Below are 24,791 nucleotides of genomic sequence, written 5' to 3'. Positions count from 1 at the left end.
TCCGTGGCTCTCCTGATGCTGCTGGACTACAGCTCCCATCATCCCTGACCATGAGCTGTGTTGGCTGAGACTGATGGGAGCTGTAGTTCAGCAGCATCTGGAGAGCCACGGAGTGGCCACCCCTGGAATATATACGTGTCTCTTTATGTTTAATGGAGCTTACTCCCAGATAAATAAAATTGCGTATAGGACTGCACTAAGTAGGCCAGATAAGGCCTGGCTGAAGCCTTGAAGCTGTACTAATTTGAGGAGTGGGAGGAATATGGCCCTTCATAGTACAATGATGCATCACTCTGGTTAAGGCAAGTAAAACTTGATGCCTTTAATACAAGGACTAATTTGCAATCCAGTACATGTCTACTCAGAAGTAAGCTGCATTGGGTTCAATGGGACTTCCTCTTAGGTAAATGTGTATTGGTTTGCGGCCTTAGTCTCCTTTTGCAGCCATTTTAATTCTGCCTTCTGTATCTTCATAACAGCTACATGAGGTAGGTTAGGCTGAGTTAGGGACTGGCCCAAGGCAGTAAATAAGCAAAAACAATAATAAATTTTTAAAAATGTGGAAATGCTCATGCTCAGAGTATTTTTGTTGCTGTTTGTCAAGGCTTTGTGTGTGTGTTTTATGTCTAGTGTCTCATCACTTCTTTTTGCTTGAGAAAGTCATATTTTATACAAAATTAAATTAAATTGCAAAAGCAATTAGGAGCTACAACGCAAGGTCTGAGCGAGTTATATCAATGAGATTAAATGGGAAACCTATCAACATAACCATCATCCAAGTGTATGCTCCGACGGCAAATGCAGAAGTAGAGGAATTGGAGAGATTTTACGCAGAAGTACAGGAAGAAATTGATCACACACCAAAACAAGATGTGCTGATAATCATGAGGGATTGGAATGCAATAGTAGGGAGCAGAGAAGAACTAGGAATTGTGGGGAAATGGGGCCTAGGAGACAGTAATGAAGCAGGAGAAAGACTTATTGAATTCTGTGAAGCCAATAATTTGTTTCTTGCCAACACATTTTTTGAGCAACCGAAAAGACGACTGTATACATGGACATCACCAAATGGTCAATATAGGAATCAAATTGATTATATAATTGGTATCAGAAGATGGAGAAGTTCCATACAGGAATACCCGCTATACGGACCTTCACTTTACGGACACTCACGAGTATGAACATACTTACAGTAGCACCATTCCCCTGTTTATGTACTTCGCTTCGCAACAACAGACACTTAACCTTTGGTTGTGGCCTGTTCTTTTGGTGGGGGGTGGAAAGAGACGCGACCGCGAATCAGCTGGGAGACATGATCGTGATCAGCTGAGAGGCGCAGCAGCGAAGCAGCAGAGGCTTTAGCATGGGGCTTTGAGGCTCCGCGTGAAAGAGGTGGCACAGTGGCGGAGCAAGTGAAAAAAGGTAGTGCTTCACTTTAAGTACATTTTTTGTTTACGTACTCACTCTGGACCCATTGCGTACGTTAATGCGGGGTATTCTTGTACTTCCTGCGAAAACAAGACCAGGAGCAGACTGAGGTACAGATCATGAACTGGTCATATCGAAAATCAGAGTAAAGCTAAAGAAGACCAACAAAGCAATCATAACACCAAAATACAATTTAAATAACATCCCAGAAGCATATAAAGATCAAATAAGGAACAGGTTTGAGGCTTTAAACTTAGTTGACAGAGAACCAGAAGAACTATGGAATGAAGTCAGAGATGTTATCAGGGAAGAATGCAAAAAGACAATACCTCTAGTTAAAAAGAGAGAAAGACCTCAATGGATGACTGAAGAAACACTTAAAATGGTTAAAAAGAGAAGGAAAGCAAAAGCAAAAGGAGATAGAAACACAGTCAGAACCCTAAATGCAACAATACAGCGACTAGTACTTACGGACAAAGAGAACTATTACAATAGTTACTGTATAGAAATAGAAGACAACAAAAAGGGTAGAACAAGAGCCCCATTCCAAAAGATTAGAAAAATGAAAGAGAAATTTAAACCAAGAGTAGGGATGTTGAATAATCAACAGGGCAATACACTGACTGACCGAGATGAAATAAAAGGAAGATGGAAGCAATACACTGAAGAACTCTATAAAAGAGATGCCAGGATGACAGATTCACGGAGGAACTGTATGATGAAGAACCAGAAATTTTAGAATGCGAGGTGAAAGGTGCTCTTAAAATACTTGGAAGAAACAAATCACCAGGAATAGACAGCATACCAATAGAGTTGCTACAAGCTACTGAGACTGAATCTGTCCAAATTTTGACAAAAATCTGTCAAGAAACATGGACAACTAAACAATGGCCCACAGACTGGAAGCGTTCAATATACGTCCCAATTCCAAAGAAAGGGGATCCCAGAGAATGCAGTAATTATCGAACTATTGCCTTAATATCCCACGCAAGTAAAGTAATGCTCAAGATTCTTTTTTTTTTACACAATAATTTTTATTCAAATTTTCATAAAACATAGAAAACAAAATCATAAAACATTCAAAGACAAAAAACAAAACAAAACAAAAATGATTAAACAAAAAAAAATAAAATGTTGACTTCCCATTTGTCACATATCAAATCAGTTATAGGTCTACAATATATAACAATCCTGTCTCTTAAATCATATTATAAAATCACTTTCCTCCAGTAGTTATCTTAATTAATCATCAAATCTCATAAACATTACTTTATTCTTTCCACAAAAAGTCAAAGAGAGGTTTCAATTCTTTAAGAAATATATCTATCAATTTTTCTCCAAATAAACATGTCAATTAATCCATCTCGTTAATAATTATAATAATCTTATTGTCATAACCATAGTCCAAATAAACATTTCGATTAATCCATCTCATCAGAATCTGTTAGGTCCAATAATTTCAATAGCCATTATTCCATTATCCCTATTAGTTCCATCTTCCATCTTCAATAGTCCTGTTAAGTCCAGTAATTTCAGTGTCCAATCTTCCATTATCAGTATTCCATAATAATCTTGCTGTTGTAGCCATAGTCATATAATAAGAGTCTGATGGGAATTTCCTCTATCCCAAATATTTTCTTGCCATCCATTCTGAATAAGTTGCTGAAATACTGTTGTAAAGTCATATCTGTGTTCTTCTTTTTTACAAAATGCACTGGCTCATCTCTTAAGAGTTTTTCCATTGTCACATGGCTGCAGTTAATTCCATAGATTTTCTCTATATCAAGCTCCATCACATCATTCCAGTCCAGAAGATTATCCAAGCCATTGATAACTTTATCTCTAATATCTTCATTAATTTCTTCAAAGATAACGTTAAATTCCAAACAGTATATTTTATTTCTAAAATCCATAAACTCCAGATCTTTTTCCAATTCCACATTTGTTCCAATCTCCAGGGCTTGTATCTTCCCTTTATTTTTTTCTTTTCTCATCTCTGATCTCATTCTCCTCTCTCACAGGATCCCCTATTTCTTTAAGCTCCTGCGTCATTTTGCTCAGTTCAATTTTCAGCTCCTTACTACCCTGTCGCAGGGTTTGTTTCGTTATCTCAATCTCATCCATTATTTTCTGAAACATAGTTACTTCCAGATTCTCAGCCACTTTCTTGATTGCCATTTTTAAAACCACGAAAACAAAGCAAAACAAAAATAAAGAAGAACCACTTCTTATTTCAGCAACAATTGGGTTAATATTCCAGGCTTGATGACATCACAGTATAAACAGAGCAACCTGCCTTATCTCTCTATGTTCAAGAATGCAAAACAAATTTAGTTCCCAGCATCAAAACAGTTAGTGGCGTCGTGAAGAAGCAGATTCGTCAAAATAAAATAGACCAAAAAGAGAATAGTCCCAGACAATATAATATTCCTCGGAATAGAAATCAGGAATAGAAATCCCTCTTCTGTTTATTATCTTTAGAATGCACTTCCAGGACAGCTTTTTGCGACAGAAACAGAGATAAGCTGTTAATTTCGTGAATAACAGAGAAGAGTTATAGCTCACCCAGAAGTTTTCCAAAGCCGATCAATCTGACAAATCTCCTTTTGCTGCAACAATTTAAACCAAGTAAAAAAAACAATAGAAAGAAGGGTGCTTGCCTGTTAGTCCGTTCTCTCTTTAAAGAAAAGATAAACGTATCGCTTATACAGATAGAGCTTGTTCGGAAGTCCATCCGGCATTGTTGGCTGGACCTTATCTCATAAATTAATGAAATCCAGTCCTCCCAACAAAAACAGGCTTTTGAGGTTGATCTCTACGTTTCTCCCTGCCCGGGAGAAATTTCATCAGTCAAAAAAAAAAAATGTTCTGACTGATTTATATCTGAATAAGCTTCTTTTGAGGCGGGAGCCCGTCCCAAAAGCAGGCACAAGCGAAGTCACCCTTCCCGGAAGTCAGTAATGCTCAAGATTCTACAACAAAGGCTCTTACCATATGTGGAGCAAGAAATGCCAGTTGTCCAAGCTGGATTTAGAAAGGGAAAAGACACCAGAGATCACATAGCAAACATACGTTGGATAATGGAACGGACCAAGGAATTTCAGAAGAAAATCACCCTGTGCTTGATAGATTACAGTAAAGCCTTTGACTGTGTAGATCATGAAAAACTATGGAATGCTTTAAAAGAAATGGGGGTGCCACAGCATCTGATTGTCCTGATGTGCAACCTATACTCTGGACAAGAGGCTACTGTAAGGACAGAATATGGAGAAACTGACTGGTTCCCCATTGGAAAGGGTGTGAGACAGGGGTGTATTTTATCACCCTATTTATTTAATCTATATGCAGAACATATCATATGGAAAGTGGGATTGGACCAAGATGGAGGAGGTGTGAAAATTGGAGGGAGAAATATCAATAATTTAAGATATGCAGACGATACCATACTACTAGCAGAAACCAGTAATGATTCGAAATAAATGCTCATGAAAGTTAAAGAGGAAAGCACAAAAGCAGGACTACAGCTGAACGTCAAAAAGACTAAAGTAATGACAACAGAAGATTTATGTAACTTTAAAGTTGACAATGAGGACATTGAACTTGTCAAGGATTATCAATACCTCCGCACAGTCATTAACCAAAATGGAGACAATAGTCAAGAAATCAGAAGAAGGCTAGGACTGGGGAGGGCAGCTGTGAGAGAACTAGAAAAGGTCCTCAAATGCAAAGATGTATCACTGAACAGTAAAGTCAGGATCATTCAGACCATGGTATTCCCGATCTCTATGTATGGATGTGATAGTTGGACAGTGAAAAAGGCGGATAAGAGAAAACTCAACTCATTTGAAATGTGGTGTTGGAGGAGAACTTTGCGGATACCATGGACTGCAAAAAAGACAAATAATTGGGTGTTAGAACAAATTAAACCAGAACTATCACTAGAAGCTAAAATGATTAAACTTTGGACACATCATGAGAAGACATGATCAGAACTTGGAAAAGTTACTTTTTTGAACTACAACTCCCATCAGCCCCAGCCAGCATGGCCACTGGATTGGGCTGATGGGAGTTGTAGTTCAAAAAAGTAACTTTTCCAAGCTCTGGACATGATTCATTAGAAAAGATAATAATGCTGGGAAAAACAGAAGGGAGTAGAAAAAGGGGAAGGCCAAACAAGAGATGGACTGATTCCATAAAGGAAGCCACAGACCTGAACTTACAAGTTCTGAACAGGGTAGTTCATGACAGATGCTTTTGGAGGTCTCTGATTCATAGGGTCACCATAAGTCGCAGTTGACTTGGAGGCACATAACAACAACAATACAGTTACAGATTATCTTATATATATATATATATATATATATATATATATATATATATATTCAAATTGTCCAAATTCTGTGGTGGTTATTTTTCTTTTAACTTGAGTTCTTTGCATGGTTTAGGGTTGGCATTGCAGGAGAGAAGAGCTCTTGTGCCTTTAACAGCTGTATGGCAGGCAGAAATTCAGTGAGGTAAGCCTTTTCTAGTATGGAAATACAGTTAAGGGAAAAGCTTCACCTGTTAACATTCTGTTTGTCACTTATCTTATTACTTGTGTGTGCCCCCCCCATTTACTTTTGATTTGTGAATGCCGTGTACATTGCCCTTCCCTCCCTCTTTTACCTTTCCAACAACCCTGTGAGAAAGCTTAGGCTGAGACAACATATGTACATAAGCAGCAGTTGTAGTTGGTACAATTATCCAATTATCCGGGTTGATGGACATTATAATCCAGCAACATGTGGGGGATACCACGTTGGCTATCCCTGGTCTATAAGGCCCCACAAGCAGCTTTTGCTTTTTGTTGCAAGAATACATACAACAGCTTAAGAAGAGCCTGCTGGATCAGGCCAATGGCCCATCTAGTCCAGCATCCTATTCTCACAGTGGCAAACCACATGCGCTAAAGGGCAACCCACAAGCAGGACCTGAGTGCAGGAGCACTCGCCCCACTTGTGATTCCCAGCAACTGATATTCAGAATCGTACTGTTTCTGACAGTGGAGGTAGAACACAGCCATCATGGCTAGATGCCACTGATAGTTTTATCCTCCATGAATCTGTCTAATCCTCTTTTAAATCCATCCAGGTTGGTGCCCATCACTGCTTCTTGTGGGAGCAAATTCCAAAGTTTAACTATACGCTGTGCAAGAAGTAAGACTACATTTCTAGTTGCAGGAGAAGGGATAATGTTTATTTTGATATGTACATTTTCTGTTTACTTAAGTTATGTCTCTTAAGTTCGGCCCTTGACTGTTCATTGTACATATGTGTCTACTCTGAAGTAAGCCCCAATGAGTTCCATGGGACTTACTCCCACGTAAGTGTGTGTGGAAGGAAACTTTCTTCACAATAAAATTCAAGAGAAGCAGTCAATTGTAATAAAGAAAACACTGATGTACATCAGAAGAGAGAGTAAGAAAGTCTCTCTATCACATAAGTTACACACAGTTATAGGCATGGCAAAGCATCAACAAGATTATCATATATGGATTTACAAGGAGGGGTTTCCAGTGCATGTGATGAATGCCTTCTGAATGACACGTATGCATGTTCTTATAATTCCAGCTGATTCTAGTTCAAAATGTACTTGAACAGATGTGAAATCTTTCTCTAACTGCAACTTCTCCTTTTCTGGAGATAGCTGGCTCAGTGTCTCATTTCCCCTTCAGCTTAGCAAATGCACCTTAATATGTGAGTTTAGGAAAAGCCTTTTTTTCAGCTTTAACAGATAAAGCATATTAACTATTGAATCTCTCTTATTAACAAAGGTGAGAGTCCAACTTACTTCCTCATATGTATAGGATGATGTTACCTCTAAGTTATACTGTTGACAAAAAAATTACAAAGGCAAGTACTAAAGTTTGCATTTTTTCTTGATGGTAAGTGGTTGCCATATTGATCAAAATGTGTTTTAGTTTAAAGGGGTGGGGCCAGAGGGAGAGTGTAGTTTGAGGAGGAAAGGGCAGGGCCCCCACTGATAACCTCACCATATACTCAGAGGCACATGTTACCAAATTATTCCAAGCTACACAGGAAGTCGATTGGAATGTGAAAGACCAACCCAAGTTGTGTGTTTGCATTTTTACACATTTGTAGGGCAGTACAATATCTCAGAGAGGTCAGGTCTCCTGTTCCCCTGGTGCATTCATTATAGCCGCCCAATTTCCTGCTTTTTAAAGTTTGATAGAAATACCTGTGGGTTTTAGGTATGTTCTTTAATTATCTAATGCTTGTTAAAACCATGTGCACATTATTATTCAATTTTGCATGCAATGCTGATATATTAATAAAATTTAAATATATTTAAATAAAGTACGCTTGAAAGGATAGCGTGTGCGTACAAAAAAAAAGCAGTAGCAGCAGCAATGGTTTTAAGCAAACACCCGGGCATTTCAGATCATTTTAAACGCAACCAGTTTAAAGGAAGGAATCTCACACATCCGCTTAAGTAAAGTTAACCAGAATTGCATACCGCACCCAGGGGACGGTGTAAAAGCTGGAACGGAACGGAACGGAACAGGCCAGAATGCGCCCTTTATAAAAGAAATTGATGCCAAAAACACTGGGCTGTGTTAGAGACACTTGAGAACAACATTTAGGAACAAAAATCATTCTCATAGGATTTTTATTAACCCTTTAACAACCAAAATGCCCTCCGGAACAGAATGAAACAGCCCGGAACGGTGACTTCCCAGCGACCCAGACCTCCGCAATTCACCAGTCCCACATGACTACATGGGATGCATGCAATAAGACACAAAACTTCTGCGCAAACCACGTTCAGATACCCGTTCCGGGCTATAATACGCTTTTACGTAAAACAGCCCGGAACGGCGACTTCCCAGCGAGCCAGACCCACCAAATTCACCAGTCCAACATGACTACATGGGATGCATGCAATAAGACACAAAACTTCCGCGCAAACCACGTTCCGATACCCGTTCCGGGCTATAATACGCTTTTACGTAAAATAGTCCAGAACGGCGACTTCCCAGCAAGCCAGACCCACCAAATTCACCAGTCCAACACGACTACATGGGATGCATGCAATAAGACACAAAACCTCCGCGCAAACTACGTTCTGATACCTGTTCTGGGCTATAATACGCTTTTACGTAAAACAGCCCGGAACGGCGACTTCCCAGCGAGCCAGACCCACCAAATTCACCAGTCCCACATGACTGCATGGGATGCATGCAATAAGACACAAAACTTCCACGCAAACAACGTTCCGATACCCGTTCCGGGCTATAATATGCTTTTACGTAAAACAGCCCGGAACGGCAACTTCCCAGCGAGCCAGGCCCACCAAATTCACCAGTCCAACACGACTACATGGGATGCATGCAATAAGACACAAAACTTCCATGCAAACCATGTTCCGATACCCGTTCCGGGCTATAATATGCTTTTACGTAAAACAGCCCAGAACGGCGACTTCCCAATCAGCCAGACCCACCAAATTCACCAGTCCCACATGACTGCATGGGATGCATGCAATAAGACACAAAACATCCGTGCAAACCATGTTCCGATATCTGTTCCGGGCTATAATACACTTTTATGTAAAACAGCCCGGAATGGCGACTTCCCAGCGAGCCAGACCCACCAAATTCACCAGTCCCACATGACTACATGGGATACATGCAATAAGACACAAAACCTCTGCGCAAACCACATTCCGATACCTGTTCCGGGCTATAATACTATAAACAATATAGTACATTGTTGTTTTTCTTTCCTAGCAAGGTTTTTGTAGTAAGCTATACTAGTATTGAATGCAACTACAGATAGCTTTTGGTGCTATAGAATAGTTGCAGTTTACTCTTCTTCCCACTAGGGGCACTATAAGATCTGTTGGTCTCTGCAGAGACAGGATGATCCCTTCTTTTTTCAGACCAAATAGGCAGCAGCCCAGGTATGCTATATTTACACTGTGGAGGTGGCTCAGAGGCATCAAGTAGTGTCTTCTCTCATTACCTACAGCAGAAAAGCCATGAGTGTAGTATACATGCGTATGTTTGAGCAACTTTCACCATTTGAAGCTCTTGAGATTTTGGAAAACCCAGTAGCAGGGAAAATATCAACTCTCCCAGCTGCTAAGCCAAAATGTGGGCAGCTGTTTGTCTATAGCTACAAAAGCCACAAACATAAAAAGATCTGGAGATGTGATCAGTACAAATGGATTAAAAAAGGAAGGCATTTGTTGCCAAGGGGGGATCCTCTGGTACGAAAGATATACTTTCAAAGACTATTTAACGCAGAGCAAGTGTTGTTTCACAGATTCGCATATGAAGTGCCTGATGGAAGTGTAGGCAGAGTAATTGTCCATTACCTTGGACAGGATGAGAGACCTGAACCATCTCTGCCTCATGGAAATATGAAAAAATATCCCATGAGATGTCATGTACGTACCATGCCTTCTGTATTGTCAGAAGCTATGGGGCAGAAACACTTTGGCCCGTGCAAAGTTTACCAGCGTAAAATAGCAACAACAATAGTTTCAGCAGAACATATGAAAGTAATGCTGCCTAAAGATACACAACAAATAAAAAATAAACTGAAGTATGAGAAACAGAAAAACAGAATCAGCCATAATGATTTATATGGTGTGTATGAGCTTCACTATGCTCTGGAAGGGTTTGTATGTGAATTCACTCTTGTCCCTGAAGTGTCTGTAATTTTGGCACTTCCAGAAATTATTCGCATATTTGAAGGGGTGATAATGTTGAAGCCAAACACACTTTTGTCTTATGACACAACCTTTCAGTTTGGAGACTTCTATGTGTCACCTTTAATTTTCCAGTGTGCTTTCTTTGAGGAGAACCCAGCAATCCCTTTGGCCATACTGATCCATGATAAGCGCACAACAAATGTGCATGAGCGGTTTTTTTATTTATAGGAAAATGTGTGCCCAAGATCAACAATGATTCCACTGTGATAGTCACAGACAGAGAAGCAGCCATAGTGCATGCTATTGAGAAAGCTATTCCAGGCTGTGCACATGTCCTTTGCTGGAACCATATTATAAAAGATGTGGAATTCTGGGTCTCTGCACATGAAGGAGGGAAAGGTGATCGGAAAGTTTACACCAACAATATTCTTCAGCTTCTGGATAGTGAGCGTGAAGAGGAGTTTCTGGAATTGCTGCACAAATTGAAAGTAAAGTGGAGTGCAGGCTTCCTCAACTATTTTGATCGGAAGCTGAGAAAAGTTGTTATGACAAATTGTGGAAGATGGCTCTTGGAAAAAAGAGGGATCTATAAGGGAACCAGTGGCATTACCACAAATGTGTCTGAAAGCATGAATGTCGTGTTCAAGAGGCTATGCACTGAGAAGGAACTGAACATGGATGAAATGGTTTTGGTTTTTTATTTCCTTCAGACATATTACCTAAAATAAATTTTAAGAGGATTGTGTGGAATTGGAAATTACCACCTCTTAGCAGAACATAATAGCAGAAAAATCCTGATACTACACAGTTTCCTGTAGACTGTGTTCCTGTAGATGACATTGTGCATTTCAGAAAGCAGGGAAAGATGGACACAGACCATGTGCCTGAACTTCAAAGAAAAGACCGTAAATCAAAGACTATGGAAGGTCTAGCAGATTTAATTGTAAAGCAAAATCGCATATTCTTACAAGCACAGTCTGGCTGTTTCCTTATCAGAGGATTACATGAGAAGGAATATGTGGTGAAATTATTTCCAAAAGAAACATGTTCTTGCAACAGTTCCAGGACATGCTACCATATTATGGCAGCACAGATGTCTGTAGGAAAAAGTCTTCATCGGACAAAGGTAATGTATTCTCTGAAGAAATTGAGGATGATTGGACGAAAAGGAAAATCTGGAAGAAAGAAACCTAGACAAAAAGATGAGTTAACCATATTGGCTGCATCAGATTCTAGACCCATTTCAATCGGGCTTTCGGCCGGGGTTTGGTACAGAAACGGCCTTGGTCGCCCTGTATGATGACCTCTGTCGGGAGAAAGACAGAGGGAGTGTAACTCTGTTGGTTCTCCTTGATCTCTCAGCGGCGTTTGATACCATCGACCATGGTATCCTTCTGGAGCGACTTACGGATTTAGGAGTGGGAGGCACTGCTTGCCGGTGGCTCTGCTCCTATCTCGGGAATCGTCTCCAGAAGGTGATGCTGGGGGAACATTACTCGAGTCCCTGGGTACTCCAATATGGGGTCCCGCAGGGTTCAGTTCTGTCCCCCATGCTTTTTAATATCTATATGAAGCCGCTGGGTGAGGTCATCAGGAGTTTTGGAGTGCGTTTCCAGCAATATGCTGATGATACGCAGCTCTACTACTCCTTTTCATCTTCATCAGGTGAGGCTGTTGATGTACTAGACCGCTGCCTGGCCGCGATAATGGGCTGGATGAGAGCTAATAAACTGAAACTCAATCCTAACAAGACTGAGATGCTGTTGGTGGGAGGACCCTCTGCCCAGATGGTTGACGTTTGACCTGTCCTAGATGGGGTTACACTCCCCCTAAAGGAACAGGTACGTAGTTTGGGGGTCTTATTAGATCCGCTCCTGTCACTTGAGGCTCAGGTAGCCTCGGTGGCACGGAATGCATTCTACCAGCTCCGGCTGGTAGCCCAACTACGACCCTATCTGAGCAAGGAGCATCTTGCCTCAGTTATCCATGCTATGGTAACCTCTAGATTGGACTACTGTAATGCACTCTACGTGGGGCTACCTATGAAGACGGTTCGGAAACTTCAGCTAGTGCAAAATGCTGCGGCCAGAGTTCTCACTGGGACAAAGAAATTTGACCATATAACACCTGTCCTGGCGCAGCTGCACTGGCTACCGATATGTTTCCGGGCCAGATTCAAAGTGTTGGTTCTTACCTATAAAGCCCTAAACGGCATCGGACCGCAATACCTGATGGAGCGCCTCTCTCGCTATGTACCTACCCGTTCACTACGCTCAACGTCGAAGGCCCTTCTCCGGGTCCCAACCCATAAAGAGGCCCGGAGATCAACAACTAGATCTAGGGCCTTCTCGGTGGTGGCCCCCGAACTATGGAATGCCCTCCCAGATGAGATACGCCTGGCGCCTTCTCTGTTATCTTTTCGGCGCCAGGTAAAAACTTACCTTTTCGCCCAGGCTTTTTAAATTTTGTAAATTTTTAAATATTTTAATTTAACATTCTAAACTTAATATGATCTTAATTTAAATCTCAATGGCAATTTTATTAATGTTTTATAATTGTACTATATATATATATTTTTTCCACACTTGCTCATATTTTAATTGTGATTTTATTTGTTGTACACCGCCCTGAGAGCTTTCTGCTATAGGGCGGTCTAGAAATGTAAATAAATAAATAAATAAATAAATAAGATTCCCTTCTGATGCACGGTTATACTACAACTGATGCCTCCCAAGAGATAAATGAGAAAAATGAAAATCAAGCTGCTAGCAAGGAAAGGCAATTATCATCCTTTGCCTTTAATCTTGAGCAGGAAGCCCCCTATTTTTCAAGTACCCCTCAAAAACCTACTCAAGGAAAGCTGATGGGGAAAAAAGAACATGTTCCATGGGAATTTATAACATGCTATCCACGCATGAGAAATTCAACCATACAAAGGGTCTACATCAATGCAGATGACATGAAGTCTCTTCTGAATCAAAACTGGCTAGTTGACACTGTAATTGAGGGATTCCTAATTACTAGAACAAATCTAGGGACTGTGACAAGTACAGATGTTGACGTGTGTGTCTTCAGCCCATTTATTATGCGGTCCATGGAATTACAGGGATACACAACAAGTGTTCATAACTTTGGCACAAACTTGGATGTTGTGATGAAGGACATCTGGCTCATCCCCACCAATGTACACAGTTCTCATTGGGTACTAATGATTGTGTTCTTCAAGTGGAAAATTATTCTGTATCTTGATTCCAAACATGGCATCTCCACCAAGTACACCAACATGCTGCAAACATTTATAGAGATGCAGTCAGCTTCAGCAATGAATTGGTCAGAGTGGATCATTCATGCACCTCTTGACATACCAGTTCAAAAGGACTCTTCCAGCTGTGGGGTGTTTGTATGTCTGTTTGCACATGTGTTGTGCAGTGGCTCTCCAATCCCCTTCCCAGTAGACATGGTCCCTGTACGGCAGTGGATTGCTACGGAACTGCTCAGCAAGAATGCATTACTTCCACAACCAAGTGCAACTCAGAGACAGCAGCAGAGAACAAAGAAACAAATAAATCAGAAAGTCATGAACAATTTCAACACTCCTGTCTCAAGAAATGTGCCTAAAGGATCATTGTCTACAATTGCATTCTTATCTTCAGCAGTACAACAGTATTATAATTCATCTTGGTCATTGTGTTTAATGGGTAATCTGTGCAAGAAACCCAAGGAGGACACAATGATTCTCTGCCAGGGAGTCTGTCAGGACTGGTACCATCTGTCCTGCCTTGAGATAAATCAAGCTCCTTGTGGCATATTCAAATGTCCAAAGTGTTGTGACAAATGAAGAATCCATGCCACAGGCAAAAATGTTTTCCTCTATAACATGATCTTGTCGAATGTTATATGATTATTTTCAGTGCTGATAAATACTGTGCTCTACTTGAAATGATCTTGCACGCCTACCTGCACAAAATAGTACATTTGTTTTCTATTTATTTTGCAAAATATTTACAAAAATATTGGTTCAGTTGCTGCTATTTATATTATGTTACATTTATATCCTAATGTTTTAGAATATATATATATTTACACATATTTGTGTACATTGTTTTACTTCTTGCTATGTGTGTTTATTTTTTACTGGATTCATATTTTTCCAAAGAATATAGCTAACGATGCTATATGTTAAAATATCTTTAGAAGAATGAAAAATCATTACAGTATTTCAGAACTACTGTTTATAGTTATATTTATTTATTTGTGTCATCGTAGCTGTATATAGAACAGGTATGCTAAACCTTTTCTGGGTGGAGGAATGGATGCTTGCCCCACCACTTTGTAGGCCAGATAATGTCAGAGGGACTGACCTCAACCCTGACATCTGATTGCTTTGTTTTGTGATTTTGTTGATATACACTGGTACAGTGGTGTGGCATTTTCGGCAAAGGAGGTGGTACAATAATAATAATAACAATAATAAATAATAATAATAATAATAATATTCCCCAATGTAAATAGCAGGTGCAGGGACTAAAGCCCCCATGTCAGGACCCCACTAGGGATCAGCTGCCCTGCACCTTCAATTTAGTGTTGCAAAGCTCATCGTCCAATTGTTTATTGCATGATTGGTATCTCATCTAGTTTGGCCCTCGGACTGGCAGTGGCTGTCCAAGGTCCTGTTCTCCAGCCTTCTTGCCTGAGAGCCTTTTGACTGGAAAGTTCTTCTGCCTCCACCTCATGCGCTCTGCCCAATGAGTAGGAGTCCCTCCCACAGGTTCCAGACTTTATTAACCTTGATTTTGAAAGTAGTTGTGTCAGAAACTCATGTCACAGAAAGCAAACTGGTGAGGTTTGGCCTAGAACTTGAATACAAGGCAGAGGTGGAGTCTGAGCCCAAGCACACAAGAGCACTTCTTGGGACCCGTTTTTTTCCTGTGATAGCACATCTATTTCACAGAAGGCAAATTCAATTTCTCTCCCCCTGCCACCAGCCGACTTGCTCCTCCAATCTCTCTCTTTCTCTCTCTCCTCAATTCACCAGCCATTCGCAACCTGGTAGCAGCACCAATAGTGCTGCTTAGTGGACCTACAAACAGCAAGAAAGGGTATTGCTGATCACCCCAGAGGTTCCTGGGTCATCCTGTGTTATCTCCCATTTCCCAACAAAAGGAGAGGCAGCAACATGTGGGACTGGTGAATTTGGTGGGTCTGGCTCGGTGGGAAGTTGCTGTTCCGGGCTGTTTTACGTAGAAGAGTATTATAGCCTGGAACAGGTATTGGAACGTGGTTTGCATGGAAGTTTTGTGTCTTATTGCATGCATCCCATGTAGTAATGTGGGACTGGTGAATTTGGTGGGTCTGGCTGATTGGGAAGTCGCTGTTCCGGGCTGTTTTACATAGAAGTGTATTATAGCCTGGAACGGGTATCGGAACGTGGTTTGCATGGAAGTTTTGTGTCTTATTGCATGCATCCCATGTAGTAATGTGGGACTGGTGAATTGGTGGGTCTGGCTCGCTGGGAAGTCGCCGTTCCGGGCTGTTTTACGTAAAAGCGTATTATAGCCCGGAACGGGTATTGGAACGTGGTTTGCACAGACGTTTTGTGTCTTATTGCATGCATCCCATGTAGTTGTGTTGGACTGGTGAATTTGGTGGGTCTGGCTCGCTGGGAAGTCGCCGTTCTGGACTATTTTACGTAAAAGCGTATTATAGCCCGGAACGGGTATCGGAACGTGGTTTGCGCGGAAGTTTTGTGTCTTATTGCATGCATCCCATGTAGTCGTGTTGGACTGGTGAATTTGGTGGGTCTGGCTCGCTGTGAAGTCGCCGTTCCGGGCTGTTTCATTCTGTTCCGGAGGGCATTTTGGTTGTTAAAGGGTTAATAAAAATATCCTATCGGAATGGTTTTTGTTCCTAAATGTTGTTCTCAAGTGTCTCTAACACAGCCCAGTGTTTTTGGCATCAACTTCTTTTATAAAGGGCCCGTTCCGGCCTGTTCCGTTGTGTTCCATTCCGGCTTTTACACTGTCCCCCACCCAGCTGTAGAGATTAGTTTCGATTCCTTCCGTTCACACTAATTTATTCCAGGAAAAAGAGCGTTTGTTCCCGGCCTCTTTGCTTCTTGCCTTTCACCATCTCAAGAAAAGCGCGGCCGGAAGCCCTGCGAGAGAGTCCAGGCGAGAAAATGGCAAGCAGCGCCCGCTTCACCTTCCCTGTGGAAGGCAACGGGGGTTTGCCGCGCTACGAGGAGCTCAAGGAGGAACGTGATATTGCGATGGTCGGTGTTACGGACCCGTCGGCTGGATCTACCGTGATCCACATGCAGCAAAGCCAGGTCTATGTGACGCCGCCCCGCGACCACTTCCTCTGGTCCATCTGCAGCATGATGTACTTCAACTTTTGTTGCCTCGGTTTCATGGCGCTGGTCTTTTCCGTTAAGGTGAGAAGTGCAGTATCTACGTGAGTTCCTTTGTAAATGGGATGTTTTCACTGCTTCCTACTCCACACGCACTTGCCTCCTGCCCGGGATGTGCGTGTGAAGACAGCGAATGTAAAACCTGTGGGGCGAGACCAGGCTTTAAATTTTAAAGTTTAGGGTGCCTAGAAGTCACTCCAGCCGCCCTAAAAGCCCGTTCCTTGGCCACGTTTACTCGGAAGCAAGCCCCGTTGACTTCAACGGGACATGAAAAGTATCCGTAAGAGTGCTACACGGCCGAAGGGGGTGTGATAATTAATTATGACCCCCCCCAATGGCAAGAGGTGGGCAGTGGCTCTATTATTTCTTCCCAGGTTCTAGAGCTGAATTTTGCATTCAGATTTCATCCAGGGTGAAAGGTGATGGTGGGCAAATCACTTGCAAGTACTGCGGATGTAACGTAAACTTTAATCTTGCCCAGGTCCGTGAACACAAACAGCCCAAGCTGTAAAGAACGAGGGCGGAGCTACGCTGCTGTGGCAGGGCACCCACGTGTGTTCAGTTTTGTGTTTTTTGTACCATCTTTCGTAATGAAAAATAACTATGTTCAGTGGCAACAGACAGACAAGAATTTCATGACATCAAACCCCATAGGCCTGGAGACACGCTTTTTGGTGTCGGATAACTTACTGCTGTGTAAACATCAGGTTCATCTAATAATTTGGCGGCGGTTGATCAAATCGGATAAGGCTGTTCAAGGGCTGTGATTCAACAATACAGATGTTTGTAGACTGCGGCATAGACAAGCCCTGCAAGAAGATTCCAATTCTGAGTATCCCTCAAAGTGATGAGGTTCCATTTTGTTTAAATAAGGAATAGAAGTTTGTCTTAGATAACGGGGAGGAGCTAAAGGCCGCTGTAAAGGGCTGAAAAAAGAGAGCCCGTTTAAAACTTTTTTTTATTTGTGTAGGGATAGGTCCTTTCTGAAAGTGGCACTAATCCTGCCTTAAGGCTGCAGTCCAGTACACATTTACTTCTGAGTAGGCATGCATAGGATTGCCCTGTAGATCTCTTCTATTCTGAAACAGATGGGTGTCGAAAACAAAGTCTACAGACACACATCAGATCCATCTTTGCACATACTTAGACTTGTAAAATTGCACTAGCACTGCAATAATATTGCCACTTTTTCTAGTATTGGAGGATTAAGAAAAAAGCTAGCAAACGTGCAACTCCATGAAAAATACTTCTGCAGAGTCGTATAAGCTCCTGTTGTTTTATTTCAAAGAGGAACCCTGTCCTTCTGCTAAATCTGTGTAATGAACCATCTTTTATGCCCCATGCCCTATAGCTGCGGTATGCAATCAGACTAGAGTGAACTTTAGGGGGCTGAGATACACTTTTTCTGTGTAACTTAAGCTGCATCTACACCATACATTTAAAGCGCTTTTGCCACTTTTAAACAGCAATGGCTCACCCCAAAGAAGCCTGGGAACTGTAGTTTGTTTCAGGTGCTAAACGTTGTTAGGAGATCCCATTCCCCTCACAGAGCTAAAATTCCCAGAGTTCCCTTGGAAGAGGGACTGGCTATTAAAACCACTCTGTGTTGGTGGGGCTTTAGTTTAGCAAGTGACACAGTATAAGTGCTTTGGCCTATTCTGATCCTTCCCCGCTGAAGTATTAGCTAGACTAGAGCCCGTAGAGTGAATTCGCTGCGATGGGCTTCAGTGGCACCCCCGGACAGGGGCCCCAGACTCTGAGCTTTCTTTATAAAAAAACGTAAGTCTCTAGACCTCCTAGAAAGAAAGCTATAAAGCAGATAGGAATCCCTGCCTCCCCCTTTAGTGCACTTTTCCTGCTTGTGTCTTATTTTCTAGTTCTTAGAATCTCTGTAGTTTGCCCTTCCTTTTCCCCTAGCAACCAGGATGCATCTTTCCTGTGATGGGTTCATTTGAGATAAGGTAGTCCCTAGAAGTTATTTTCTGGAAACGCTACTATACAGTACCTGTGGGAGGATGTTAAAAAAAAAAATCCTCCTCCAAAGCAAATATGAAAAGGCTTAAGTATGTCTCCTGTTGTGCAGGAGTTAATGACCAGGCACTCATTAAGAATTCAGTTACAGTTAACTTACAGTACAATGATAAACATGTCTACTCAGAAGTTAGTTTGTGTTTAATGGGGCAGCCTACGCTTTGTTTTAGGGTTAGCACTGGGGGAAAACAGTGTGCTTGTGCATTTATCAGCTGTATGGTAAGAAGAAATTCATCAGGTTAAGCCTTTTCTAGTTATAGGAAAAGCTTCGCCATGACTTTACTGTCTAATTTTGTGTTATGCCATACTCCCATGATGTTCATTTTGTGACTGGCACCCACAGGACTCTCAAAATTAAAAATGTGCCCACTGTCCAAAAAGGTTGGTAACCCCTAATGTAGAGTCAGCTTTGGGATGATGCATGGGATTCTTGCATGCTGCGTTCTCTCTGGACTTCTTGGTGGGCAAGCTCCAATCCAGGAGTGTGGCAGTAGTTCTTCTGCCAATGTACTAGCAGCATATCTTCCAGTTTGCTTTTAATAGCTGACTATTCCTTCCTTCTCTCCTATCAGGCAAGAGATCGCAAAGTGGTTGGTGACTACAGTGGAGCTGGCAGCTATGGTTCTACTGCCAAGTGCCTCAACATCACAGCCCTGTGCCTGTTCCTCCTGACTCTTGTCCTTGGCATCATCACCGTGGTAGTGCTAATGTATTATGCTAGTCTGCAGATTCCTGGAGGAAATTAGGAAGGCTATTGAGAACTATTCCTCAAAGTGATTTTTCCTTTAAAACCGTTTACCACCTTTCCCCCTCCCCTTACTTCTCAGGCCTTCCCTTCAAGTCACTTCCTGATGTGGTGGTGGTCTTTTGCTTTCCATGGACACCAGTCTGTAGTTTGTCAAAGGGCAGCCTTTACCTGAAGAGTCTACTATGGTACTTCCAGCGATGCCAAGATGAAGCTGATAACTGTTGATTTCAAGAGTTGTCAAGCTGTGAAGTGTGCATTTCAGAGGGTTTTTTTAATGTTCCACATAGCCCTAGTGCCTCTTCTGACCTCTTTGAGTTATTTTTCTACCTGCTATAACCAGCCAACTTCCTCTTTTACTGGTGCACATGGCAACCCACCTCATGCTCCTGATGCAAGGAAGACAAACACTCTAGTTGTTACCTTTTTTCTCTTTCTTTGTAATGAGAGGTGCCTGTCGAGCTTGGTTTCGTCAGCTCCAATACATTTATTTTAAAATATATGAAAAAAACTCCAACCGTGTCAAGTTTTTGTTCTTGTGCACATTTAACAAAGAAGCCTCAGCCTCCCTCCCACATGCACAAAAAGGAAGGGCCATAGGAGGAGTTCCAACAGTAAGGACATTTTCCTAGGAAGTGTTTACACTGCAAAGCCAGCCACCTCATGGTATTCACGTGACATTATCACATGAAGCCCTTCCGTACAATTCACAGCTGTAACCGAAATACCTATTTCTCTCACACACCCATCACGGCCATCTCCCCAGCAAGCACTTCCATTCATGGAAATTTTGGGGTGGGGCAGAATTATAGCTTATCACAATTTAGGGCTAGCACCTTGAGCACTAGCACAGTTCTCACAATTGCCACGGCGACTGGCTGTGTTGCTGTTACGGCAACCAATTAAGTGGGGTAAAAAAAACACAAAGTCAAGGTCTAATCAGACATGATACGATTTAAAAAATATATGTAGAAATGAATGGTGGAAAATGTAGCCTATGGCAGCCAACAGAATACACAATAACACCCAATTTCTAATGTACATGCGCTTTATTACACAGAGTGTGATGTGAATTGTTAGCTCTGTAGACAAAATATACATACACTCCCAATGACAACACGGCAATAAAATGCAGAGGTGTACTAACACAAATATAAAATGCGAAGAGAAAATGCACAACAAATCTCAAATAATATGCCAAACGTGTTTCGATTTGAAACAAGTCTTCAGTGGTATCTATTTGGACAGCTTCTCTGTGCGTGGATGAAGATTGTACAATGCTTAAATATATATGAAAATGCTTTTTATTAACCTAAAAGAATATACCGTACCAATTCATATTCAAAATATACTAAAAATTAAAAATCAGGCTTGCCATGTGAACTATGTTGCTGCACATGTCATTTATGAAAATTGCTTTACAATTCTTCCATACAGCAGCATAATATAAGCCTCCATAAACCTAACTACTCAGGATTATATTCCAATTCAAGCAAGGATTTAAAATAAAATTTGTCTCAAAATTATCCATGAAAAATTTACCCAAATGTACTAACTTCTTACTCTTATAGTCATTCTTATATAGCATGCATATGCTTCCTGTTCTAGGTCCACGCTCAAAAATAAGTTGGTTAATATATTTTTGATTTTTTTATACATATATAATGACTGAGCATCCAGTATGAGGACGATGCAGTGCTAACACCCCTGTATATGGGCTTCATTCTGTCAGTACTTAACATATTTAGTACAATGATTTGAATGTACAGAACTTGGCATGTAATGCAATATATATAGAATCATGAACCATTTAAGCAGAGCCAAAAAGACTCTCAGACAATAGCTAGGAATAACCTAGAAATGAACCTATGAACAGGATAGATGTAATTCTACATAATAGGCATCCAGTCTAGTTCTTCATTTAAACCATTTGGCATTAAGGTGTCTAACTTATATATGCAAAATATTTCCCTCTTTCTTAACTGTTTACACAATTCTTTCCCTGAAGATTTAATTTTTTCTACCCACCAAAATTGAAGAGATTTCTCATGTTTGAATTCCAAAAAGTGTTTTACTAATGGGGCATGTTCATTCTTAGTTCTAATACAACTTTTGTGTTCCCAAATGCATACAGTATTTGGATTTTCCTTGTGGTCATACCCACATACAAAAGTGGGCATGGACAAAGCACAATATACATCTTTGCTATCAAGACCATTCTGTTACCAACATGTGGATGACCAGGCAAGAGAGAGTCCAAAAACATTGTTCGTGGATTTACACATAACCCAATACATGTAATATCTTTAACACCTCGTTGAATTCTTTCCCAAACATTTCTAACCAGGCAATAATGCCGCCCACCATATATGTGCAAAAGTGCCCTTGGCACTCTTACATCTCTAACACTGGGCAGACACTGTTAGAAACATTTTTGCACTTCTAGCTGGTATATAGTATCTTTCGTGAATTACCTTAGTGCAGCTCTCACCCTGTGGCACACCATAGGAACAGCTAAGGTGTTGAACAGGAGTCCACCCACCTCCCAACACCACCTTCTGGGCCGGAATCATGGCAAAATGGTGTCCTCAAGTCCCCCCCCCCCCGGGTAGTTCAGAAGGATGTCATGGTTGTTAGTATTGAAAACTAACAAAAGGTTCAGCAGAATCAATACGGATGCATTTCCTTGCTTCAGTTTCCTATGTAGATTGTACACCAAAGAAGCCAAAGTTGTATTCCCCATAATCTAGCAAAAGCCTGGAGCTCAGACAAACCTTGCATGAAAATGGAACATTGGAGACTGACCAAAAATTATCTAACTTGGTGGGATATGACATTGGAACCAATTACCTAGGGACATGTTGGGCTCTCCAACACTGAAGGTATTCAAGAGGCAGCTGGACAGCCGATATGCTTTAACTTGCATTCCTGCATTGAGCAGGGGGTTGGACTTGATGGGCTTAAAGGCCCCTTCCAATTCCACTATTCTATTATTTTATGATTATGGAAGGGTTTATTTAACAGAGGTCTTACTACTGCTTCCTCAAAACTAACTGGAACAATGGCTTCACCTTCACCACTCAACCAGGCCCCATTGTCAAATCCCAGAGGCATTTGGTTGGCCACTGTGCTGTACAGAATGCTGGATTAGATGGACCCTTAGTCTGTCTAGCAGGTCTCTTACATTCCTAACTACACATTGGGATAAGCACAGCAACCCTGTGGTGAGTTGTCAGTCTGCTTAGTTATCCTGTGTCCTGATGCACTTGTGTGATGCTGGAAGTAAGCAGGTAAATTTTGCTAAACAAGGGGTGGGAGGATATGTAGTGCCACCCTTAGAAATGGTTCACACTTGCTGCTCATCACCTGATGATTACAGCATGAGGTTGTGACTTAGATGAGTGAATAAGCAACCACAGATCAAACTCCAGAGATGAGAAATTTCACATCACCTCAGGCTCCAGACCTTTCAGTGCAATTCATTCATACATTATGTCATCATGAGGTGTAACCAGGTGATGCACAGTCACATTATTTGTGGGAAGTTTGGGATGCAACTCAACTTGATGGTTTTGAATGGGTAATAAAGTAGATAGAGAGGGGAACCTCCAAGCTTCCTAGACCATCTTCACGGCCTAACCTGTGCCAATCTTCCTTCAGGTGTACTCTTAGGATTGCTGATCTCATTTCCTGACTATTCCTCCTCCGTCCCATCTTGGGAGAGGGGAGACATCTTTCCTTTGTCTCTCTCTCTCCCTCCTTCCCCTTCAGAGGTAAAGGAGGAAGCATGGCTCCTTGGATCTCCAGCCAAGTTAGGTAGAACTAGTATCTTTTCTATTTAAGTATGTACCTCCTATAATAAAATAAGCTGTCTTATTTTCGATAACAAAAGTCTGTGCGATTCAAACTAAAGGGAAGGGCATTCATACAATATACAGCCAGCTTCCAAGCTATGTGTGCTGAGTCTGCTAAACTAATCCAACATTATAGCCATGCAGATGTCAGCTGGACCATACTGAGCAATCTTCAAACTGTATTCTGTAAATCACTGGTACTCTTCCAGACCATGCGGCACAAGCTTTAGGTATCAAACCACTGATTGAAACAGAGCCATGGGGACAGGGAATGTGCTAATTTTCAATATTTCATTGTTTCACAGAACAGTCCTTATTCAAAAACACAATGGCTTCAACGAATGAAAGATGAGGGGTCAGGGAGAGAATAACTTCCTTTCTTAACAATATAGCTCTGTCAAATGGAAAATATGCAGTACTCACTAGCATAAATGATTTTAATGTTTGACATTACATAACCCAGTATCATCAAGTTTGGGGGCCAAAGAATGAAAAACCTTTTATTAGCCTGTCCCCAAGGACAGAAAAGAATGCAGAGAAGCACAGCAGGGAGCAGATAAACCCAAGGAAAGTTCAAACAAGCTGCAGAATGTAGGGGAGATGGAAAATGATTTGTTTTAAAGTGGAATTGCAACACTGCGGCCTCACCAACCCAAATATCATCCACCAGCCATGTATGGTAGGGAACCCATCAAGGGCATGACCAACATTTTGCTACTTAAGATTCCAAAAATAGGTATTGGTGCTGAACACCTGGCAGATCATAACTGTGGCTGGTGGTCTGTGTTTTGCTTGGTGCATCATTTCTTGTACAGCATCTGTTAAACTGATTTGTAGCAACTGTTGAATAACTTAGATGGGGGAAGGCCTGGGCTAACACCCAGCAGATTACACAGCCAGTTTTTCAGTGAGAAGCAATAATTAGTTAAATCCTTGTCTACGTAGTAATAGTTGGCTCCTTTCCTTCTGAGCTTGGTGTGTTGCAGCAGGGCAGGAGTCACATGGTTGAGTCTTGCTCTGCCTTCTAAAAGGGGAAATGTGTTTAGATACTGAAATGCAAGCTGCTCCTTCTAAAAGGTGCTAACAATCTTTACAAGCCTTGCAAAGAAGAGTACAAAAGTTGCTAGTCCACTTTTTAATTTTTTTTTTTAGCTAACCTACTTGCTTAGACATATCTGTCTTGGCATTTGTGGGCGAAAAGAAAGAGCCAACTATTGTAAAACAGTTTTAAAAAACAGCTTTAAAAACCTTACACGTGCAATATATGCAGCTGCAGCTATACAGAATGGAAAGAGAATCATGGAAACTAGTTTTCCCCTCACAGAGCTACATTCCCCAACTACCTTTAACAAACTACAGTTCCCAGGATTTGGGGGGGGGGAGCCATGTGCTTTAAATGTACAGTGCGGATGTGACTCTTGCTTCTTGGCATTTTGAACAGAGGTCATGTTCCCAGAGCTGGGCCTGCTCTTGCCCTTTCTTCCTGTTGCTGCCTGTTCACTTTCCCTCTCCAAGCATGCAAGAACTTGCCTTGCATTCTCATTTTGGGTGGATTGGACTCAGAAGGAGAAGGGAAGCTAACAGGCAGCTGTGCCAGTGCTGAGGA

General features: G+C 41.5%; 1 protein-coding gene and 1 long non-coding RNA gene across 2 annotated transcripts in view; one reads left to right on the top strand and one right to left on the bottom strand.

Annotated features, from left to right (window-relative positions):
• LOC133376921 (uncharacterized) overlaps positions 1-24,791 on the bottom strand; it is a 120,618-nt gene that overhangs the window by 27,928 nt on the left and 67,899 nt on the right. The window lies entirely within an intron of this gene.
• On the top strand, positions 16,196-19,848 carry LOC133376918 (interferon-induced transmembrane protein 1-like). Its single transcript, XM_061609883.1, has 2 exons — positions 16,196-16,579; positions 19,159-19,848. Exons 1-2 carry the CDS (start codon positions 16,325-16,327, stop codon positions 19,330-19,332), a joined length of 429 nt encoding a protein of 142 aa, XP_061465867.1. The 5' UTR covers positions 16,196-16,324; the 3' UTR covers positions 19,333-19,848.

This window comes from Rhineura floridana, chromosome 2 (genome assembly GCF_030035675.1).
Source record: "Rhineura floridana isolate rRhiFlo1 chromosome 2, rRhiFlo1.hap2, whole genome shotgun sequence".
Taxonomy (NCBI): domain Eukaryota; kingdom Metazoa; phylum Chordata; class Lepidosauria; order Squamata; family Rhineuridae; genus Rhineura; species Rhineura floridana.
Note: the sequence above shows the minus strand (reverse complement) of the source record. Positions and strands in the feature narration are given on the sequence as shown.